Here is an 18605-nt window from a genome sequence, read left to right on the forward strand (position 1 = left end):
TGTTAAACCGCAGCGGTACAAAACCAGTGGAAAAGAATAAAGTATCTGATACCGATATTCGGGATTCCAGGAATAGATTACCGTAGCCGTATTTGGCACAACTTTTTGGAATTTTGGATCCTTAATGCTCTTCAACTTTGTTTGGCTTTATTAATATTTTGATATGAGCGTCACTAATGAGTCTTATGTAGACAAAACGCGCGGCTGGGGTACTAAATTATATTCCAGGTACCTTTGATAACTATTTACACCACTGGGTCGATGCCACTGGTGGTGGACGTTTCGTCCCCTAGGGTATCACAAGCCCAGTAGTCAAAACTTCGGTGTTGACATGAATTTTTATGATGTGGTCATTTTTATTTATTTCCTGTTTACAAAACTTTGAATTTTTCGATAAACTAATGATTTTCTTATCAGAGGAATAGATGACCTTAGCCGTATTTGGCACAACTTCTTGGAATTTTGGATCCTCAATGCTCTTCAGTTTTGTACTTGTTTGGCTTTATAAATATTTCGACATGAGTGTCACTGTTGTTGTAGTCGAAACGCGCGTCCGGTGTACTAAATTATAGTCCTGGTACCGTTGATAACTTTTCGACACGTGTTACTGAGATAGCGTTCAAGAAATTATAGTTATGAAATTCATGTAAGTAAAATATTTACAAATGCGATAACAACTAAAGTAAAAAATGAACTGTACAATATATTAAATAACAGAGTAATAAGATTACAATAAACTGGAGTATAACTCTAATATCACAAATTTGGTTCATTTGAAACAGTTGAAGAACGAGTTGACAATAATCTCATGGTTGGTAGTAAAGCTATCAGTTATTAGGTTCTAATCCAAAGCGAACTTCGTTAAATAAAATGCAATGACAATATGGCATGCATTGTTTAAATTATTTTTTTAACACAGCAATACATGAAAATCTAATTCAGAAACAACAAAAATGGTAAAATTCAATGTTTGCTATTCTTGCAAACGGAAAATCAAATAGTTTCTCATTACGAACTAAACAATATTCTGTGATCTAGCAGGCTTAATATGTCCAGTTGTAGTAGTCATTTGCCAAATCTGTATTTTCCACTGTCATTTCAATAGACAATACTAGTCTAGACTTTGAAAAATTCGTATCTTAATGTTAGATACTTTGTTATTTCTTCTGAGAGAACTTTACGTTTCATTCCATATTTCTCTACATCAACACGATCTGGATGATAATGTACAACTGCTCTCTGTAAAATCTTCTTTAAATCTGTAGGTGGCTTTTTACCATCCTCCGGTACTCCTTCTAGTTTATGTTCAGGATTTACCGGTGGGAATGTCTTGTACACATACTTTAAAAACTCGTCAGATCGTGGTATCGAATGTTTTTCAACATTTTGTTTCAAGTCTTTCATTTCACTTTCTAGTTCTTTCAAGTACTTCTCCCTGATTTTTTGCCATTCCTCGCTCTCTTGTTTTACCGTTTCTTCTTGATATCTAGCAATAATTGCTTTACAGTCCTCAAACCATTCTACAATAAACAAATGTGACAGATAGAATTATGTTTGTGATTTCTGTCGCATCTAGAGTAGACCTTATTATAGAGTCAACTTTTATCAAAAATTAACATCATCTACAGTGTAATGTGTGTACGAAGCTACGAAGCTTCTCTGTACAAGGGCCCATTAGATCACCAAAATACATTTGTTGAATATCTCTTGAAAGGGCAAGCTATTGTTAGTTAAACAAATCATTGCACAGGGTGACTGAACATGTTGTTCGACTAGTCCGTCACTGTATTCACAATTCGTGGATCTCTACATACTAGCAAACTTATCTGCTGTGCATTATGTAGTACATACATGTGTACCCCAAAAAAAGATTCAGTGCTTATACGTTTAGTGTTTTGATTAATTTCTGATGTTAACGTTACACAAAAATAATAAAATTTTAAGACCTAAATGTAATCTTTTAATAATACAAACAGATCAAACAGAAATAAGAATCGAATTTGTGTTGTGTTTCAAGTCTATATTTAAAAATAGAGTATATATTCCACAAGTACTAAGTGTATGCCAAACAGTTAGATCAAAATGATAACTCTTTTAAAAGATGGAAAAAAATACAACTCGAAACAACAAAAATTAGCACAAATTACGATGAATATTTAAATGAAAAACTGAAACATTTCATGTAAACTCCTTACATGTTTAAGGATTTTTCAAGGGTTGGGGTCTTTTCAAGAGCAAATACAGTCATGTAAATTTTATAAAAAAAAAAACACTAAGTAATGTCGCGAGAAGGACAAACGTTTGTATGTTGCAAACAATCAAACAGAGAAAATTAAAGGTCAAGAACAAAAATTTTAATTCAATTTTATTGTACGCTATTCGTTTCTTTTCGACATTATTTTTTTGTAAGGATTTCTCACATTTAGTAACTTTTTTTGATTATTGTATTGTATTTTTAGAAAAATTTTCTCGAATTTTTTTTATCAATGTAAAGAGGACAGAATACCTTCACCGTGGAAATTTCTAGGATGCATAGAGTTGGCTAGCTGCATTGCTCGCAATAGATATTCCTTAGCCTTGTACTTAAGTTTGAGGACTTTGTCGTAAACCTTTCCTATCCGACTGAGAGCTGTGGCTTCCATTTCTACTTCTGTTATCTCTCTGGTTTTTAATACAGCTTTTGTATGCCAATCAATAACTTCGAATACCATGTCAATGTTCAGTTTTTCCTCGTCCATCAATAATTTACGGAACAGCTCTTCCTTCTCCTGTTTTGAAAGAAAACCCTAAATAAATCATTATTGTCAAACGAAATGTGTATGATCAAGATCTGAACTACTGCCAACATTTATACATTTTATCAAGATTTTATATGATCTAATTGCCAAATCTAAAATTAACGTCTCTTACTGTTTAGCATTCATACAAATATGAACAAGTATTCTTAAATTCTAAACAGATAAAAAAAACACAAAAAAACACAAAAAAACACATTACAAATGAATACAATTGAAATTCAATGGTTGAAATAGGAGCACAGAACATACCACTTGTTGGAATAAAAAGGAGAAAAGGTGGATAAAAACAAACTATAGAGTTTCAGACCTGTCACTTGTCTAATAGCACTTTAACGTTCAAACGACGTAAATTTTCTAAATCAAACCAAAAGCATGAGAACTCATGAAATCAAAATGTTTATGAACTATGATAATATCTTCATCAGTTTTAATAAATAGTATCTTCATGCATTTAACGATTTAAATTTTTAATATTGGGTATTCAGTTACCTGGAGATAATATACCAGCTCACCTATCTGATTTGCTTGCATCGATTCAGCTATACATTGATGCATAAGGACGTCATTTTCCAGTACCTCTGCCTCCTGTTCTATATGAGGTAACGGTATAGTCCTACCACAAGAAGCAGCTTCCGTTACAGGGTAATAGCATTCTCTCATTTGATACATTGCAACTTTGAAGTTCTTTTCTTGAATAGCAGTAACTCCAGCATGAAAATGACATGTTGCAATATGTATGTAACACTCAGCCTTAACTGTAGGTATTTCAATCTTTTGGGGTACATCATAGAATACTTTAACACGTTTATCAAATTCCATAGCACAAGCTCTTCCCTTTTTCAAGTCTTCCCAAAAGTTAAGGGCTGTTGTACTCAGGTTGTCTCGCCAATCATTAGTTTTCACATCTCGTGATTTAAGCCATGCTTCTGATATATATTGGAAAGCCTCTTTGTAAAAATGCACAATAACAGACGCTCTATCGTTCAAGGCATCAGCAACGTTTCCCAGTCTCCATGACACCATTCCTAAATTTTTGGCAGACGAACTTTTTTCATCATGATTTTGACTTGTATTGTATGCTTTGTAATATAAGTTTAAAGCTGTCTGGAGACGATCACGCTGAATAGCAGGAGTGAAACTTTGTGTTGCTGTCAAATATATTTCGTTTCCTTCTTCACGAAAACGAACTGACGTAGATGAAGACATGATGGATGATCTAAACTGGAATTAAAGAGAAGCACTGTCCAAAAAAGTACAAACTAAATTCGTTAACCAAAGGGTAATAAAATCAGAATAACTCAAAACAATCTGTGTTATGCAGTTAACGTTTATTGTTACAAATGCGGACATTATGGACATTTTGCTCGCATGTGTAATTTTCAAGGACAGTCATGTGATAAACCAAACCCTAAGAAGAAGTCTAGGTCAAAAGTTCAAAGAGACAGCGACCGATTGAGAAAGTTTATAGAGAAGAAAAAAATGTCTCAATTTCCGTTTCAATAACTTGAGGACAAGGAACTCTTCGCTGTAACATACTCCATACAAGACGAATTCGCGAAACAGCACCTTAACAAGTTAAGATACAGTAATGAAAGATAATATGATGTTAGGAACAATTTGGACAAATTAGATTTAGATAGTTATCAAAAGTACCAGGATTACAATTTTATACGCCAGACGCGCGTTTCGTCTACATAAGACTCATCAGTGACGCTCATATCAAAATAGTTAAAAAGCCAAATAAATACAAAGTTGAAGAGCATTGAGGACCCAAAATTCCAAAAAGTTGTGCCAAATACGGCTAAGGTAATCTACTCCTGGGGTAAGAAAATCCTTAGTTTTGTAAACAGATATTTATAAAAATGACCATATATTTGATATTTATGCCAACACAGAAGTGCTGACTACTGGGCTAGAACGTTTTCAACATGGACAAATAATCCAAAAGATCTAACATGAGTTAGCTGAGCATAGAAGTAGAACTGAAAATTTTGAGAGAGAAATAGTGCGTTTGAAAGAGGAAAACTTAATTTAACTAACATTAGATACAGTTTACCCATAAATTTGAAAAATGCTGAGATGCAAGACTGTCATGTTATCAAATACTTACAGACAAAATTCAGAACTCAAAGTACAAAATTACCACGATATACGTGAACATTAGAATTTGCTACATGAACTTGCAATCGCCGAGAATCCAATTCAAAGTTTGCGTACAAACTATTCCCACAATCCCCATCAGCGCCAACGACGAGGATATAAAGATAGTAAACCGAAATGAAATTGTCTCAATTCAGCTAACTCGGAGACCGAGTTTAGGTAAGATGGAGTAGTGTGCGAATATAACCAGGAGGATTTGGACAATTGTGAATCAGAAATAAGGTCAATTTAAACATTTGAAGTGCTATTGTGACAATTTTTTAATTCGTTATCTTACATTTTACATTTCTTTGTGTTAATTAATTATATTGTTAAATACACATTTTTGTCGTAATTGAAAACACCTTGTTCTGACGATAAGAAGTTAATTCGTTGGACACTTATCCTTTTCTATATATACTTTTGTATGTTATTTGGAAGTCAGTTTATGTCTTAGGGTGGTACTGTCCGGACCTTGCTACTAAAGTTTAAAGTATTGGTATTCCGTCTTTGGGTTACACGGAATTACCGGAAAAGCCCAAGTTATATATGCCTTAGCCCTTATCGTATAAGTTAAAGCTGTTTGGAGACTATCACGCTGAAGTGTAGTTCGAGATTACTCTGACGTCCAACGGCTGTTTTGTCAGCTGAAGAGCAGGAGTGAACATTTGTGTTGCTGTCAAAAAATTTTGGTTCCTTCTTCGCGAAAACGAATGAACGTAGATGAAGACATGGTTGAATATTTAAACTGGAAAAAAAGAGACGCACTCTCAGAAAATGTACATATAAATTCGTTGACAAAAGGGTATTAACATCCGAATAACTGAGAAAACCAAAGACAGGTTGAAAATGTAATTCAACAAAACATTCTAAAAACACAATTATCACAGACAGAATCGACATACACCTGAACCACTACGAAAACAAGCAACAATTTATACATTTATCCAACAACTAAACAAATGGAAAGTTTAATAAATCAACTAAGAATTAGTGATAAATAATGCAAAGCAAAAACATTTGGGCATTATTGTGGGCCATTATTAAAAGATAGAATTAACCATCTCCTAAGAATTTTTTTTCTATATTCAAGCACATATCAGCTAATAAAACTTAAATTCAGTCAGTAATAACATTTGCAATTTTAACTTTCTGTGACATATGATTATTTGTCATTATTCATTCCCATGTAGTGTACGGGATTTCTTAAAATGGTCAGCCACACTCGTCTCAGAATGTTTTCCCCTATATGCCTGTGGTCAGCAAAGTTGAATTTGTATCGGTTTGTACTTGCTAGCTTGTTACTGTAAAGTGCACTATTTTGGGTTTATGTTTAATAATGTTAATGTGTAAAATGCTTAAATGGTTATATATACGTATACCAGATTAAGTACACATGTACAGTGTATGTACAGGATAATTATGATCTACAATGTATTAGCATGTCAGCTGTGAGTCAAAGATTAAGGTCGATACATATATTGAACAATGAAACTTTTAAAAATAAAGTGATATTAATTACTGACAAAAAAACCGGAAAAGGCACTTACCTGTAATAGGATTGAAACAAGAACAAAATTAGTATGAAATCCAATCAAATCCGAAACCGAAAGTAAATAGTCTAAATATAGGTCTGACAGTAACTATAAACAACTTTTATGAATTTATACGATATTACTTCAATAAATTCATAAAAGATTACTTATTGAATGTTGACAAAATGTAATTTGTCCACAAGATGGCAGAGATGTCAATGTCAACTATATTCGTTCCTCCTAAATGAAGTGCATTGTTTAATATGGGTCATTTATAATTTTTGAAAATATTGATGTGCAAGATCAATACGTGATTTTATCTTATCTTTATAGTTCTTTATACTCAAATCAAAACAAACAATTAATGTCCTTGGAACAACATGCAGATATTGAAACTGAGTATTGAAATCTTAATTAATAATGTCATACCAGAATATATAATATTCTGTAATATAGACAAAGAAATTACACTAGTTTATCATGACCAATAATTTGTTTTCAAAAACAAAACTTCTTTATATTGCCATCAAACATACAAGCATGCAGAATGATAAGTATTTACTAAAATGCTGTCTAAAAATATGTTTGAATTTAAGTCGAAGCTCAATAATTTTTTTATTATTGCGTTTCGTGTTTACTTTCGTTTGGTTTTTTTTTTCCACCAAAGATAAAGAAAATGAATGCAAAAAGAATAAAACATAATTTTCAATATGCAAGAACAAAGATTCTAGTTTCGGAAAAAGGCAACCCGAAATAACAGAGAAAAAAACCGCCAGTTTGTAATGTTCTCATGATTGTCCTTTCGTCACTTTTGTAATGTTCTCATGATTGTCCACTCGTCCCTTTTGTAATGTTCTAATGATTGTCCCCTCGTCACTTTTGTAATGTTCTCATGATTGTCCACTCGTCACTTTTGTAATGTCCTCATGATTGTCCACTCGTCACTTTTGTAATGTTCTCATGATTGTCCCCTCGTCACTTTGTAATGTTCTCATGCTTGTCCCCTCGTCACTTTTGTAATGTTCTCGTGATTGTTCCCTCGTCACTTTGTAATGTTCTCCTCATGATTGTCCCCTCGTTACTTTTGTAATGTTCTCATGATTGTCCCCTCGTCACTTTTGTTATGTTCTCATGATTGTCCCCTCGTCACTTATGTAATGTTCTCATGATTGTCTCCTCGTCACTTTTGTAATGTTCTCATGATTGTCCCCTCATCACTTTTGTAATGTTCTCATGATTGTCCCCTCGTTACTTTTATAATGTTCTCATGATTGTCCCCTCGTCAATTTTGTAATGTTCTAATGATTGTCTCCTCGTCACTTTTGTAATGTTCTCATGATTGTCCCCTCGTCACTTTGTAATGTTCTAATGATTGTCCCCTCATCACTTGTGTAATGTTCTCATGATTGTCCCTCGTCACTTTTGTAATGATCTAATGATTGTCTCCTCGTCACTTTTGTAATGTTCTAATGATTGTCCCCTCGTCACTTTGTAATGTTCTCATGATTGTCCCCTCATCACTTGTGTAATGTTCTCATGATTGTCCCCTCGTCACTTTTGTAATGTTCTCATGATCGTCCCCTCGTCACTTTTGTAATGTTCTCATGATTGTCCACTCGTCACTTTTGTAATGTCCTCATGATTGTCCACTCGTCACTTTTGTAATGTTCTCATGATTGTCCCCTCGTCACTTTGTAATGTTCTCATGCTTATCCCCTCGTCACTTTTGTAATGTTCTCGTGATTGTTCCCTCGTCACTTTGTAATGTTCTCCTCATGATTGTCCCCTCGTTACTTTTGTAATGTTTTCATGATTGTCCCCTCGTCACTTTTGTTATGTTCTCATGATTGTCCCCTCGTCACTTTTGTAATGTTCTCATGATTGTCCGCTCGTCACTTTTGTTATGTTCTCATGATTGTCCCCTCATCACTTTTGTTATGTTCTCATGATTGTCCCCTCGTCACTTTTGTAATGTTCTCATGATTGTCCCCTAGTCACTTTTGTAATGTTCTCATGATTGTCCCCTCATCACTTTTGTAATGTTCTCATGATTGTCCCCTCGTTACTTTTGTAATGTTCTCATGATTGTCCCCTCGTCAATTTTGTAATGTTCTAATGATTGTCTCCTCGTCACTTTTGTAATGTTCTCATGATTGTCCCCTCGTCACTTTGTAATGTTCTAATGATTGTCCCCTCATCACTTGTGTAATGTTCTCGTGATTGTCCCTCGTCACTTTTGTAATGATCTAATGATTGTCTCCTCGTCACTTTTGTAATGTTCTAATGATTGTCCCCTCGTCATTTTGTAATGTTCTCATGATTGTCCCCTCATCACTTGTGTAATGTTCTCATGATTGTCCCCTCGTCACTTTTGTAATGTTTTCATGATTGTCCCCTCGTCACTTTTGTTATGTTCTCATGATTGTCCCCTCGTCACTTTTGTAATGTTCTCATGATTGTCCCCTCGTCACTTTTGTAATGTTCTCATGATTGTCCCCTCATCACTTTTGTAATGTTCTCATGATTGTCCCCTCGTCACTTTTGTAATGTTCTCATGATTGTCCCCTCGTCACTTTTGTAATGATCTAATGATTGTCTCCTCGTTACTTTTGTAATGTTTTCATGATTGTCCCCTCGTCACTTTTGTTATGTTCTCATGATTGTCCCCTCGTCACTTTTGTAATGTTCTCATGATTGTCCCCTCGTCACTTTTGTAATGTTCTCATGATTGTCCCCTCATCACTTTTGTAATGTTCTCATGATTGTCCCCTCGTCACTTTTGTAATGTTCTCATGATTGTCCCCTCGTCACTTTTGTAATGATCTAATGATTGTCTCCTCGTCACTTTTGTAATGTTCTAATGATTGTCCCCTCGTCACTTTGTAATGTTCTCATGATTGTCCCCTCATCACTTGTGTAATGTTCTCATGATTGTCCCCTCATCACTTTTGTAATGTTCTCATGATTGTCCCCTCGGCACTTTGATCCATTCGTGTTAATTTGTATTCTTGTTGTCTCTTTTAAAAAGTGTTTTTGTCAAGTTAAAAGTCAAGACTAATAGCCAGGAGCTCTTTTCACAAATGGTCATAAACATTTGTCATTTCGGTGCCTTTTATAACTGGCTATGCGATATAGGCTTTGCTCATTGCTGAAAGCCGTACGGTGGCCTTAGTATAGTCGTTAATAACTGTGTCAATTGGTCTGTTGTAGAGAGTTGTCTCATTGGCAATAATACTACATCTTCTTTTTTATGATAAAAGAAAAGGGAAATGAGATAACAAACTAGCAACAAAAGTAAAAATAAAATCTATAAACAACTAGATATCAATACATATGGTTGTACCTGTGCTGAGCCAGGAACCTAATGTTCAGTGGTTGTCGTTTGTTGATGTTGTTCATAATGTTTCTCGTTTCTCTTTTTTATGTAGTTTAGACCGTTGGTTTTCTGTTTGAATGTTTTTACATTAGTCATTTTGTGGCACTTTATAGCTTGCTGTTCAATGTGAGCCAAGGCTCCGTCTTGGAGACCGTACTTTGATCTTTAATGGTTTACGGTTACAAATAAAGACTTGGATGGAGAGTTGTCGTATTGGCACTAATACCAAATCTTCTCATATCTAATCACCATATTATAATTTTAAACAATGGACTGTGTTTATTGATCTTAAAAGTCCAGCGTATACATAACTCTAATGTTGCAATAAATCTGACAGAGACCAAAACATTCTGCATGCAAACCAAGACAAATATCAAAATACACTAAAATCACGAAGAGACGTGGAGTTCACTTTCTAAATATTCCTATTTGGTTAGCATCATTAGTTTAACTTAGAACAAGAACTCATATAAGATTATACATGTACATTTTATATGGATATGCTGGAAAACTTAAAAGGAAATATATGCCACAAATAGTCCTCTACACACTATCCAACAGACAAGAAATTAATAATTTCAAAAGCAGCATGCGGATCTATTCGTATCCTTCTCCTATCCACTAATTGGTCGTGTTCATAGTGATATTTTTTTTGGATCCCAGACACCCATAGGCTCCATTGCTCAATTATATTTTGTTTTTAATTGGTAAATCTATACCCGTATTTTAAAACTGATTAGCTGATACTAAAAGCATATCAATTATTATTAATATTTCAATAATGATTATTTTACTCCTGTCAAAAATAATTCTTCGTGAACCAGACTACATGTGTACAAAATCAATTATAATCTAGTATTTTAATATGTTTGATTTCGAAGGACATCTTTTTCACGAATACCTCCCCTCCCCCCTTTTCTTTTTAAAGTTCATATACATATAAAATAATCGAACTGATAAGCTTATTGAAAACATGTAAAATGCATATAAGCCTCTTTGAATGCTGCATGTTATCTGATATGTTCACTTCACAGTTCAATGTATCAAAATAAAGGGAAATATGATCAATATAAGCATCGATTTCATAACTCAGTTTATGAACAAAATCGTTTTTGTTCAGTATAACGAACCACTTGTCCTGTACAGACTCCTGGGTGTTTTAACAAACGAGACTGATTAATTTTAAAAAGCGTTAATTACAAAATCAAACATCATGTCTGAAGGGGAAAAGTTAAATACGCGTTGGATAGACGATTACATAGTTTTCTGTAATAGTTATTTCTTGTTTGTCAGAAAGGTAAGAAGTGTAGAATTGTAATAATTTGGATAAACATTTAAATAGTTTTCTGTAATAGTAAATTCTCTGATTGAAATGTAAGAAGTGGAGAATTGTAATAAGTTATACAGACAATTAAACGGTCTTCTAGCTGTTATAGTAAATACTCTGATAGAAAGGTAAGAAGTTTAGAATGGTATTAAGAATACATCAAAACTTTATATTATATCGTTCAATTTTAAGCATTTGATATGTTTATTTTTGCGCATGTTTTGACATTTTGAAGTTGATTTATTAAGAAAACGAGATAGCTATCCACCAGAGACAAAGAGACATCAAACTATATATAAGTCACTTTGCAGCCGTCATCAATGAGCAAAACACATACTTTATGATAAATTCTATAAAAACATTCGTCATGACAAAAGGCAAATCATTTAAACGGAAAAAACAACTTCCTTATATTTATGTACAAAACAATAAACAGAAAACCAATATGTTAGAAACCAACCAACGAACACAACTGATTCACATGCTTTTGACTTGGGAAAGGCACGTGCATGGTAGCGTACAGAAGGCACCAGTGGGGTTTAACATGGCACAGTGGTTTTAACAGCACATCATTGTCGTAAAAAACAAACTGGCTTAAATCATCATATCGACAAAAACATAAAATACAACTATCAAATAGGCTTAAGACACCAAATACCAATCTAAGAGTAATGAAATCTAATTTTAAAGCCAGTTACATTACCTCCGGGCATATTTTCGCATCGACTTGCATGATCTCTTAAACTAATAGAGGACAATGACAACGGACAAGCTATGAGTTCGTAAAAAAAAATATTATTCTTTTTTAAATGAAAAACATATATATATAGTTAGCAGGAATATCCGTTTGTAAACTATATATACTTGGTAAAACAATAGATTCGTATATGTCAGATTTACTAGTTATAAAACTCAGACGTATTTAAGTTATTTCTTTACTTTAAACAAAATAACAGTCATGTAATGTTTACTTTAAATGTCAATTTCGGTATTATAATTATTGTTCAGACTTGTAGATTTGTAACAAATCGCCTGTAGAAATCGAGGACAGTTCGTGTTATTTGGAAGCCTTTGTTATCTTCAGTTAGAATCATAACATTATGATATTAAAAATCTAAATTAAACAAAGTTGAACGGGAGATAATTATGAAGGTTTTTATGAAGGTTTTTAACATTCACAAAACTATCGATCATTTAAAGATTTTGATCAGCCCAAGTAAGATTTTAGAAAATTATATTTTAGATCGTACCAGGGGTAACAAAGCAAATAAGTTTATCTCGAAGATAGGAACAAAGACGCAAGCAAATAATGATTTTATAAAATATTTTGTATTTGGACTACTCAACGAAATTAAGTTTGAAATTGACATAAGGACTTTATAATTTATTATATTTTTGATTGGAATTAGAGTTAAAACGAAGCTGTGAAAACAAATTCTGAATAAGTAGTAGCATATTCTGGAATTAGGAAGTCACTGTGGGAATAAGCTTGCACCAAAAAAAGTTAAAATCTAACGAGTTCTGCGTTGGAAAAAAAAAATTGTCGTATTTGAAATGGAACAAGGAAGCTACTGAATTTTAATAGATACAATGTTATACCTGGGTACATGGTAATTATCCAATGGTTGCTTATTAGTTTTCTTTAGATCATTGACTCACTTAATGAACTATTTAAAGTGGGAACCTCTTTAAAACATTTCAACAATTTAACACGTAACTGTCATTTAAACAAGTGAATTGGAACCTCAATTTGGAATGGATATATATTTGAATGACTTTCTTATTGTGACATATAGCATTCTTTCAGAACAACTGCGTTGTAAAGTCAGGTCGGAAAGTTATTAAAACCTTATTATTACATTTGTTTTGTACAGATAATTGGAATATTCAGAATCCATAGAATTCATTCTGCTTGTTTTGTATTGTCAACATGAAACAAAAGGCGAAGAAGACATTAAATGAAACAATGGTTTGTTCAAAACGTAGACAAATAGTTACTGACAAAATTGAAGACAAAAAGAAAGACACCGTATTAGAGGCACCTTCGAATAAATGTGTTGAAAATGTGATTTTAAACACAAATTCAAATAAAAAAAGTAGTTTAGAAAACTGTGGAGAAATTACAACGCTGGAACACCAGTCAAGTGAAAAGGTAAAGAAAAATCCTAATAAAGATATAATTATTTCGAACTCAAATGAATTGGATGATTTCACAAAGGAACCGCCAAAAGAAATTGCCGACGATTCAAAGGAAATTGTAACAGTCGAAACAGTTACCGAAAATGAAGAGACTAGTTTAGAGGAAAAAGAAAATCGCAAAAAAATGTCGTCTCCGACTAGTGCGAATGATAATAACAATCGGACCAATCAACTTTCTACTATACTAGAAAATGTTAAAGGTGAAGAGAAAGAGATTAAGAACTCGTCGCCGAATCAGGCTAAAGTTCTAAAGGATAAGCAAATTAAACCCGAAGTATCTGGGGATAAAGGTAAGAGACTTGAAGACAATTTGCATAATGAAAGCACAATGTCAAAAGAAGGGACCAATACTTTACCTATCATCATGCCGGATACGGATTCTGTCGTTATAAAACGTATAAAGGACACTAACGAACCTAAAAAGCCTGATAAATCAGACTGTTCTCTTCAAAAAGAAAGAAATGGAAAAGTTAGTTCGGAGGTAAACCAACGTCCGTTATCGTCTGTGTCCGACCCCGGATATCGAAGTAACTCTGTGTCGAGTCAAAACTCGTCAAAGAAGCCTAAGAAAATTTATTCTGGCATAAGATTTACCAAGAAGGAACTTGAATACTACTTGCCAAAAAGAAGCAATTTTAGTTGTCACGAAAAAGCTCTAAAAGATGGAGGTTATGATTTAGAGGCCATTGAAACAAAACGAAGACGAAGATTAACGCGCAAACAAAATATCAAAGACAAAGAGATAGAAGAAAAATTGAAAGAAATCGAGGATGTTAATGCAGCACCAGTTGTAGATGTAGATTCTTCTGAAAAGGAAATAAAAGATCCCGACGAAGAACAAACTGAAATGGAAAGAACAAACAAACCAAAACGTAAGGGAAAGAAAAAAGATGAACAGGAAGTTAAAGTAGATCACACAGTGTTATTACAATATCTCAAATATGTGCTTGATAATAGAGAGGAATATTTTCTTCATAAAAGACAATATATTCAACAAAATACAACTCGACTCAACGTTGATCCAGGAAGTACCATTGCCCGATTCGGACGTGCTTTTCAAAGAGGGCAACATGGTATTATTACTGAACCTTTTTTACTGGAAGTTACACGCGGAATAAAGTCAAATTATGGGGATATACAACAGTGGTTACCTTCAAACAAAGAAAAACAAACACAAGGAGTTCCGACTATTGAAGAAACAACTATTGACGAAAAAGACAAAACCGAATACGAAAAGGTAAAGCTTAAACTTGATAAATGGTTAAAAACAATTACTTCTGCACAATTACTGAAAGCGAAAGAACTTTCATTGAAGGAACTTGGTGAGGAAGATAAACTGCAGAGTCAGTGGTGGTCTACCCTCCAGCCGTGTCGATATTTAAGGCAGAGAAGTGATTTGGAATAATTTTACGATAATTTTTATACTGCATTTTATTTTAGAAACATCGCATTTTTCAACCCGAGACAAGTGTTCATTTTTCGATATTGTACATTAGAATATCATATCACCACAGATACACGGGTACTTTTAACAACACCACATTATGATATATGCCAGATATGGTGCAGAGATTTTGTGAGTCACGAAGTACTATCCTGTTATAAAGAAATTGATATTCTCATGATCGAAACTTAGAGATAGAACTCGAAGAGAGAAAATAAATATTCTTCATTATAAACGTCAAAATGTGTGTGGGAAGAATAAAAGTGTGCTAAATATTTGAGAAAGTATTCATATTGATGTTATGTCGTTCAGCCACAATTAGTGCAATATTTTTCAATCAAATTACTGGAGTTTAGCAAGATTTGCAAAATATTCTTTACGGGTGATGTCGTACTTTAATCTATCTTATCTTTAATGGATTTTTCGGATAAATCGTAATAAACTGACAAACATTTGAGAATAAATTATTCTAAAAGAAAGGACAAGGTACAAAGCAAACATTTACAAGTGGTTTTAAATCGTTCAACATGTATACTTAAATTAAGCGTTTTTCTACTCAGTACTTTCAAGTACTAGTATTTTTAGTATTTTTTCACAATTTGATATGTTATTAAATTATATAATTTCTGTTTTTGTGTTTAAATGTTTTTGATATGAAAATTGTTTAATGAATTCAACTAAAACAATACATATTACGTTCTCTTCGAATCAAATTAGATACTTATATACCTCGTCAAAATTAAAGCAACACCTGTATTTGAATCATACCTGCAATTTAATTTTTAATGTTGATTTTCGTCATACAGAATTTATTGAACCTTGTGAAGTGTGGGCGAATAGTGGATTTCCTATATGCTCACAATTCGTTTGAAGCGTGCGAGAATAGTTTCAAAATATTAATTTTAGTGAGATTTTTTGGTTTTTATAAAAGGTTCGATAGTATTATTGAATCATAATACTCAAGCTTCGTGTGGGCGACAGATATATGCATGAAAAATCTTATAAGAAACAAATACCCGGCACATCTTGACAATATTTTTTGTTGGTTTACGAAATATTTTTCTGAAAATTGTTTTTTTTTCTTCATCAAAGTAATTGCATGCATGGTCAATTGTTGAGTAAAGATTTGTTGCTTTGAAATATATGAAACATGTACGCTAATGCCATAATAAAATGATATGGTTAACCATGACAATTGTAACGTGTTTTGCTCACAGAACAACAGTTTGCAGGAGGACATGCCACACCAGCCGAACATTCAATTATATATGACTTTCAGAAATGTAAATGTTTTAATGTCTTTCAAATTGGCTTGACCTGGCTTGGAATCCGGGACCAATGAATTTCAACACTCGAGGCGAGCACGCAGTTTCGAGACCATCGTAGTTGTTTTACATTATTTTAGTAAGACGGTCAGGTAGTGTAATAATGAAGTCAGAGGTTATATATTTGAACAGTCAATACTATCGTACCTTCTTCCGCTATATTTCTCTCGTTTTCCATATTTCCAAAATTTAAAAGGTTCGAATGTTTCTTGAAGAAATCCCATTTTACTTTTTCTGTTAAATTATTTAACGTGATCACTTAAAAGAAATCTTTAAATTGGTATATTTTCCCCGAGGATAAATGAATCTAGTATTTGAAATGTCAATTGGCTTGTACAAGAAATAAAGCTTTAAAGTATTTACGGCATTTTAAATGTAATTTTGAGTGTAACATTGATATATTTGTTGAAGATCTTGACCGATTTAAAGTACTAGTATACGTATTAATTACTATATTGATTCATTTGGAGAAATACGAGAATCGTAATAATCTGCGGCCTTGTAAGACCTGTCAACTCACACACAGTCTGTATTGTCCTCAAGGACCACTTATAGATGAAAGATATTTTCAGTTGTTGTTGGTTTATTATATTGAAATCCCTATCAGTTTACGAATCAGTCATAACACTTTCATTTCGAATACCACAAATGTCGTTTTTTTACCAATTAGATTTGATAATATTGATTATGAGGCGAAGTTAATTAAATCAAAACTGTGTATGTAATTTGTAATTTGTTCCATTAACTAGAGTTTTTGAAATGGATAACTTCTTTTTAATAAAAAAAATAAATGGTGTAAAAAGTCAATATATATAAATGTATCCAATGCATAAGGCATATCAAAGTAGTAAAACAAACAGCTTGAATATTCAACCTAACTTAATATAGTATGAACGGATTGTAAAATTATCTAAATTACAATAAAAAGAGTACTTCTTATCATACTTATAACTTACAAAAAGAAAAGAAAGAAGTCGTCACAGGTCTTGATATTCCACTTGCTGATGTTTTCAGTGGAAACCAAAGTACTATTTTAACTCATAACAAGAATAAGAAAACTCATAATTGCCCATTTTAGATACTAATTTCCTTGACTGAGTTTTAAAATACATGTACCTACAAAATATGTAAAATAAACTGCTTTCAGGATTATAAACTTGTTCTAGAGCCTGTCTAAACTCCAGATCCTCGTAAGTGGTTGTCTTATTTCAGTTTGGAGAATTTGGTTTTGATGGTAGATCTTTCAAAGTTTCCAATTGATTTTACCACATTTTTTTTATTCGGAGCGATTTTGAGCTTAACAGTGTAGTGTATAGATTTCTTACAAACAGTATGAGTGTTGACCTTTGGATGTCTTCTGTTATAGTTTTTTTTTATTGTAGCGTTTGAGTTGTAATGTCATCGACGTTGTAAAAATTGGTACAAAACATTAAACTGCATATGATAACGGTATTAGGACGACAAAATTATGGACACATTTTAAACACTACTTATTGATAAGCCAAAGTAAGCTTGAAGTTGTTGGAAGCAAGCTCGTATATATCGGATACTGTATCTCTTTATTTCTATATTCACAGTACTAGTACTTTCTGACACCAAAACTATGACATTGGAATACGGCTCTGATATGACTGCTTTTTCTGATTAGATTAAAATTCCATAGATAGTTCAAAGAGACACACATTGTGCAATGCTAAACTAAATTCAGAAAAAAAATCAATATGAAAAAAAAAAATGAAAGTTTCATATAGATATTAGAAGATGTGGTATGAGACAACTCTCCATCCAAGTCACAATTTATATAAGTAAACCGTTATAGGTCAAAGTACAGTCTTCAGCACGGAGCCTTGGCTCACACCGAACAGCAAACTATAAAGGACCATAAAAGTTACTAGTGTAAAACCATTCAAACGGGAAAACCAATGGTCTTATCTATATAAAAAAATACAAGAAACGAGAAACACTTATGAACCACATCAACAAACGACAACTACTTAACATCAGATTTCTCACTTAGGACTGGTGCAAGCAATTCAGAAGCGGGTTTAAACGTTTTAATGGTACCAAACATTCACCAATTCTGAGACAATAGTGTAACATATAGTCTTGATTCAAACTAGAGAAAGTCATATTAATGATTGAGCGACAACGTCCAGTATCATGTTACCATTATTTATTAGGCAACAAAGATTGCAAGGATATTTCAAGTCGATGTTAACGTTTCACGGTTATTTTTTTAATTACAGTAACGACGACTTAGAAGATGCGAGAACTATTGGGTTATTATAAGCGCCATAGACACACATGGTTTATGAACGTTCTAAGTATAGTTCTTAGTTTGTCACTCACTACCTGTGTTATGTCATTTAGAAATTTCGTGTATAAATCAACGAGACATTCACAAACAGCACCCAAAAAATAGGCTTCCGTAAAATAAGAAATGACATAAAACATTTTTTTTA

At 33.0% G+C, this 18605-nt stretch overlaps 2 protein-coding genes across 3 annotated transcripts; one reads left to right on the forward strand and one right to left on the reverse strand.

Moving 5' to 3' along the window:
* Positions 1 to 301: 301 nt before the first annotated feature.
* Positions 302 to 6599, reverse strand: LOC134710891 (uncharacterized). The gene is made up of 4 exons (XM_063571300.1): positions 6488 to 6599; positions 3288 to 4019; positions 2507 to 2768; positions 302 to 1520 (listed from the first exon to the last, which is right to left on the reverse strand). The coding sequence occupies exons 2-4, from the start codon at positions 4002 to 4004 to the stop codon at positions 1117 to 1119; spliced, it is 1383 nt and encodes a 460-aa protein (XP_063427370.1). The 5' UTR covers positions 4005 to 4019; positions 6488 to 6599; the 3' UTR covers positions 302 to 1116.
* A 4605-nt stretch (positions 6600 to 11204) lies between these two features.
* Positions 11205 to 16853, forward strand: LOC134711901 (uncharacterized). Of its 2 annotated transcripts, none has more exons than XM_063572870.1 (2): positions 11205 to 11303; positions 13050 to 16853. In XM_063572870.1, exon 2 carries the CDS (start codon positions 13106 to 13108, stop codon positions 14777 to 14779), a length of 1674 nt encoding a protein of 557 aa, XP_063428940.1. In that variant the 5' UTR covers positions 11205 to 11303; positions 13050 to 13105; the 3' UTR covers positions 14780 to 16853. The 2 variants fall into 2 exon arrangements, with proteins under 2 accessions (XP_063428940.1, XP_063428941.1); XM_063572871.1 differs by lacking the exon at positions 11205 to 11303 and adding an exon at positions 12355 to 12391.
* The last annotated feature ends 1752 nt before the right edge of the window (positions 16854 to 18605 follow it).

The sequence above is a fragment of the Mytilus trossulus genome, chromosome 3, assembly GCF_036588685.1.
Source record: "Mytilus trossulus isolate FHL-02 chromosome 3, PNRI_Mtr1.1.1.hap1, whole genome shotgun sequence".
NCBI lineage: Eukaryota > Metazoa > Mollusca > Bivalvia > Mytilida > Mytilidae > Mytilus > Mytilus trossulus.

Coding starts and splice junctions, on each gene's coding strand:
- LOC134710891 (XM_063571300.1), bottom strand. CDS start 4,004: ATGTCTTCATCTACGTCAGTTCGTTTTCGTGAAGAAGGAAACGAAATA. Junction 2,769..3,287: donor AGCTGGTATATTATCTCCAG/GTAACTGAATAC, acceptor CTTTCAAAACAG/GAGAAGGAAGAGCTGTTCCG. Junction 1,521..2,506: donor TAGAAATTTCCACGGTGAAG/GTATTCTGTCCT, acceptor TGTTTATTGTAG/AATGGTTTGAGGACTGTAAA.
- LOC134711901 (XM_063572870.1), top strand. CDS start 13,106: ATGAAACAAAAGGCGAAGAAGACATTAAATGAAACAATGGTTTGTTCA.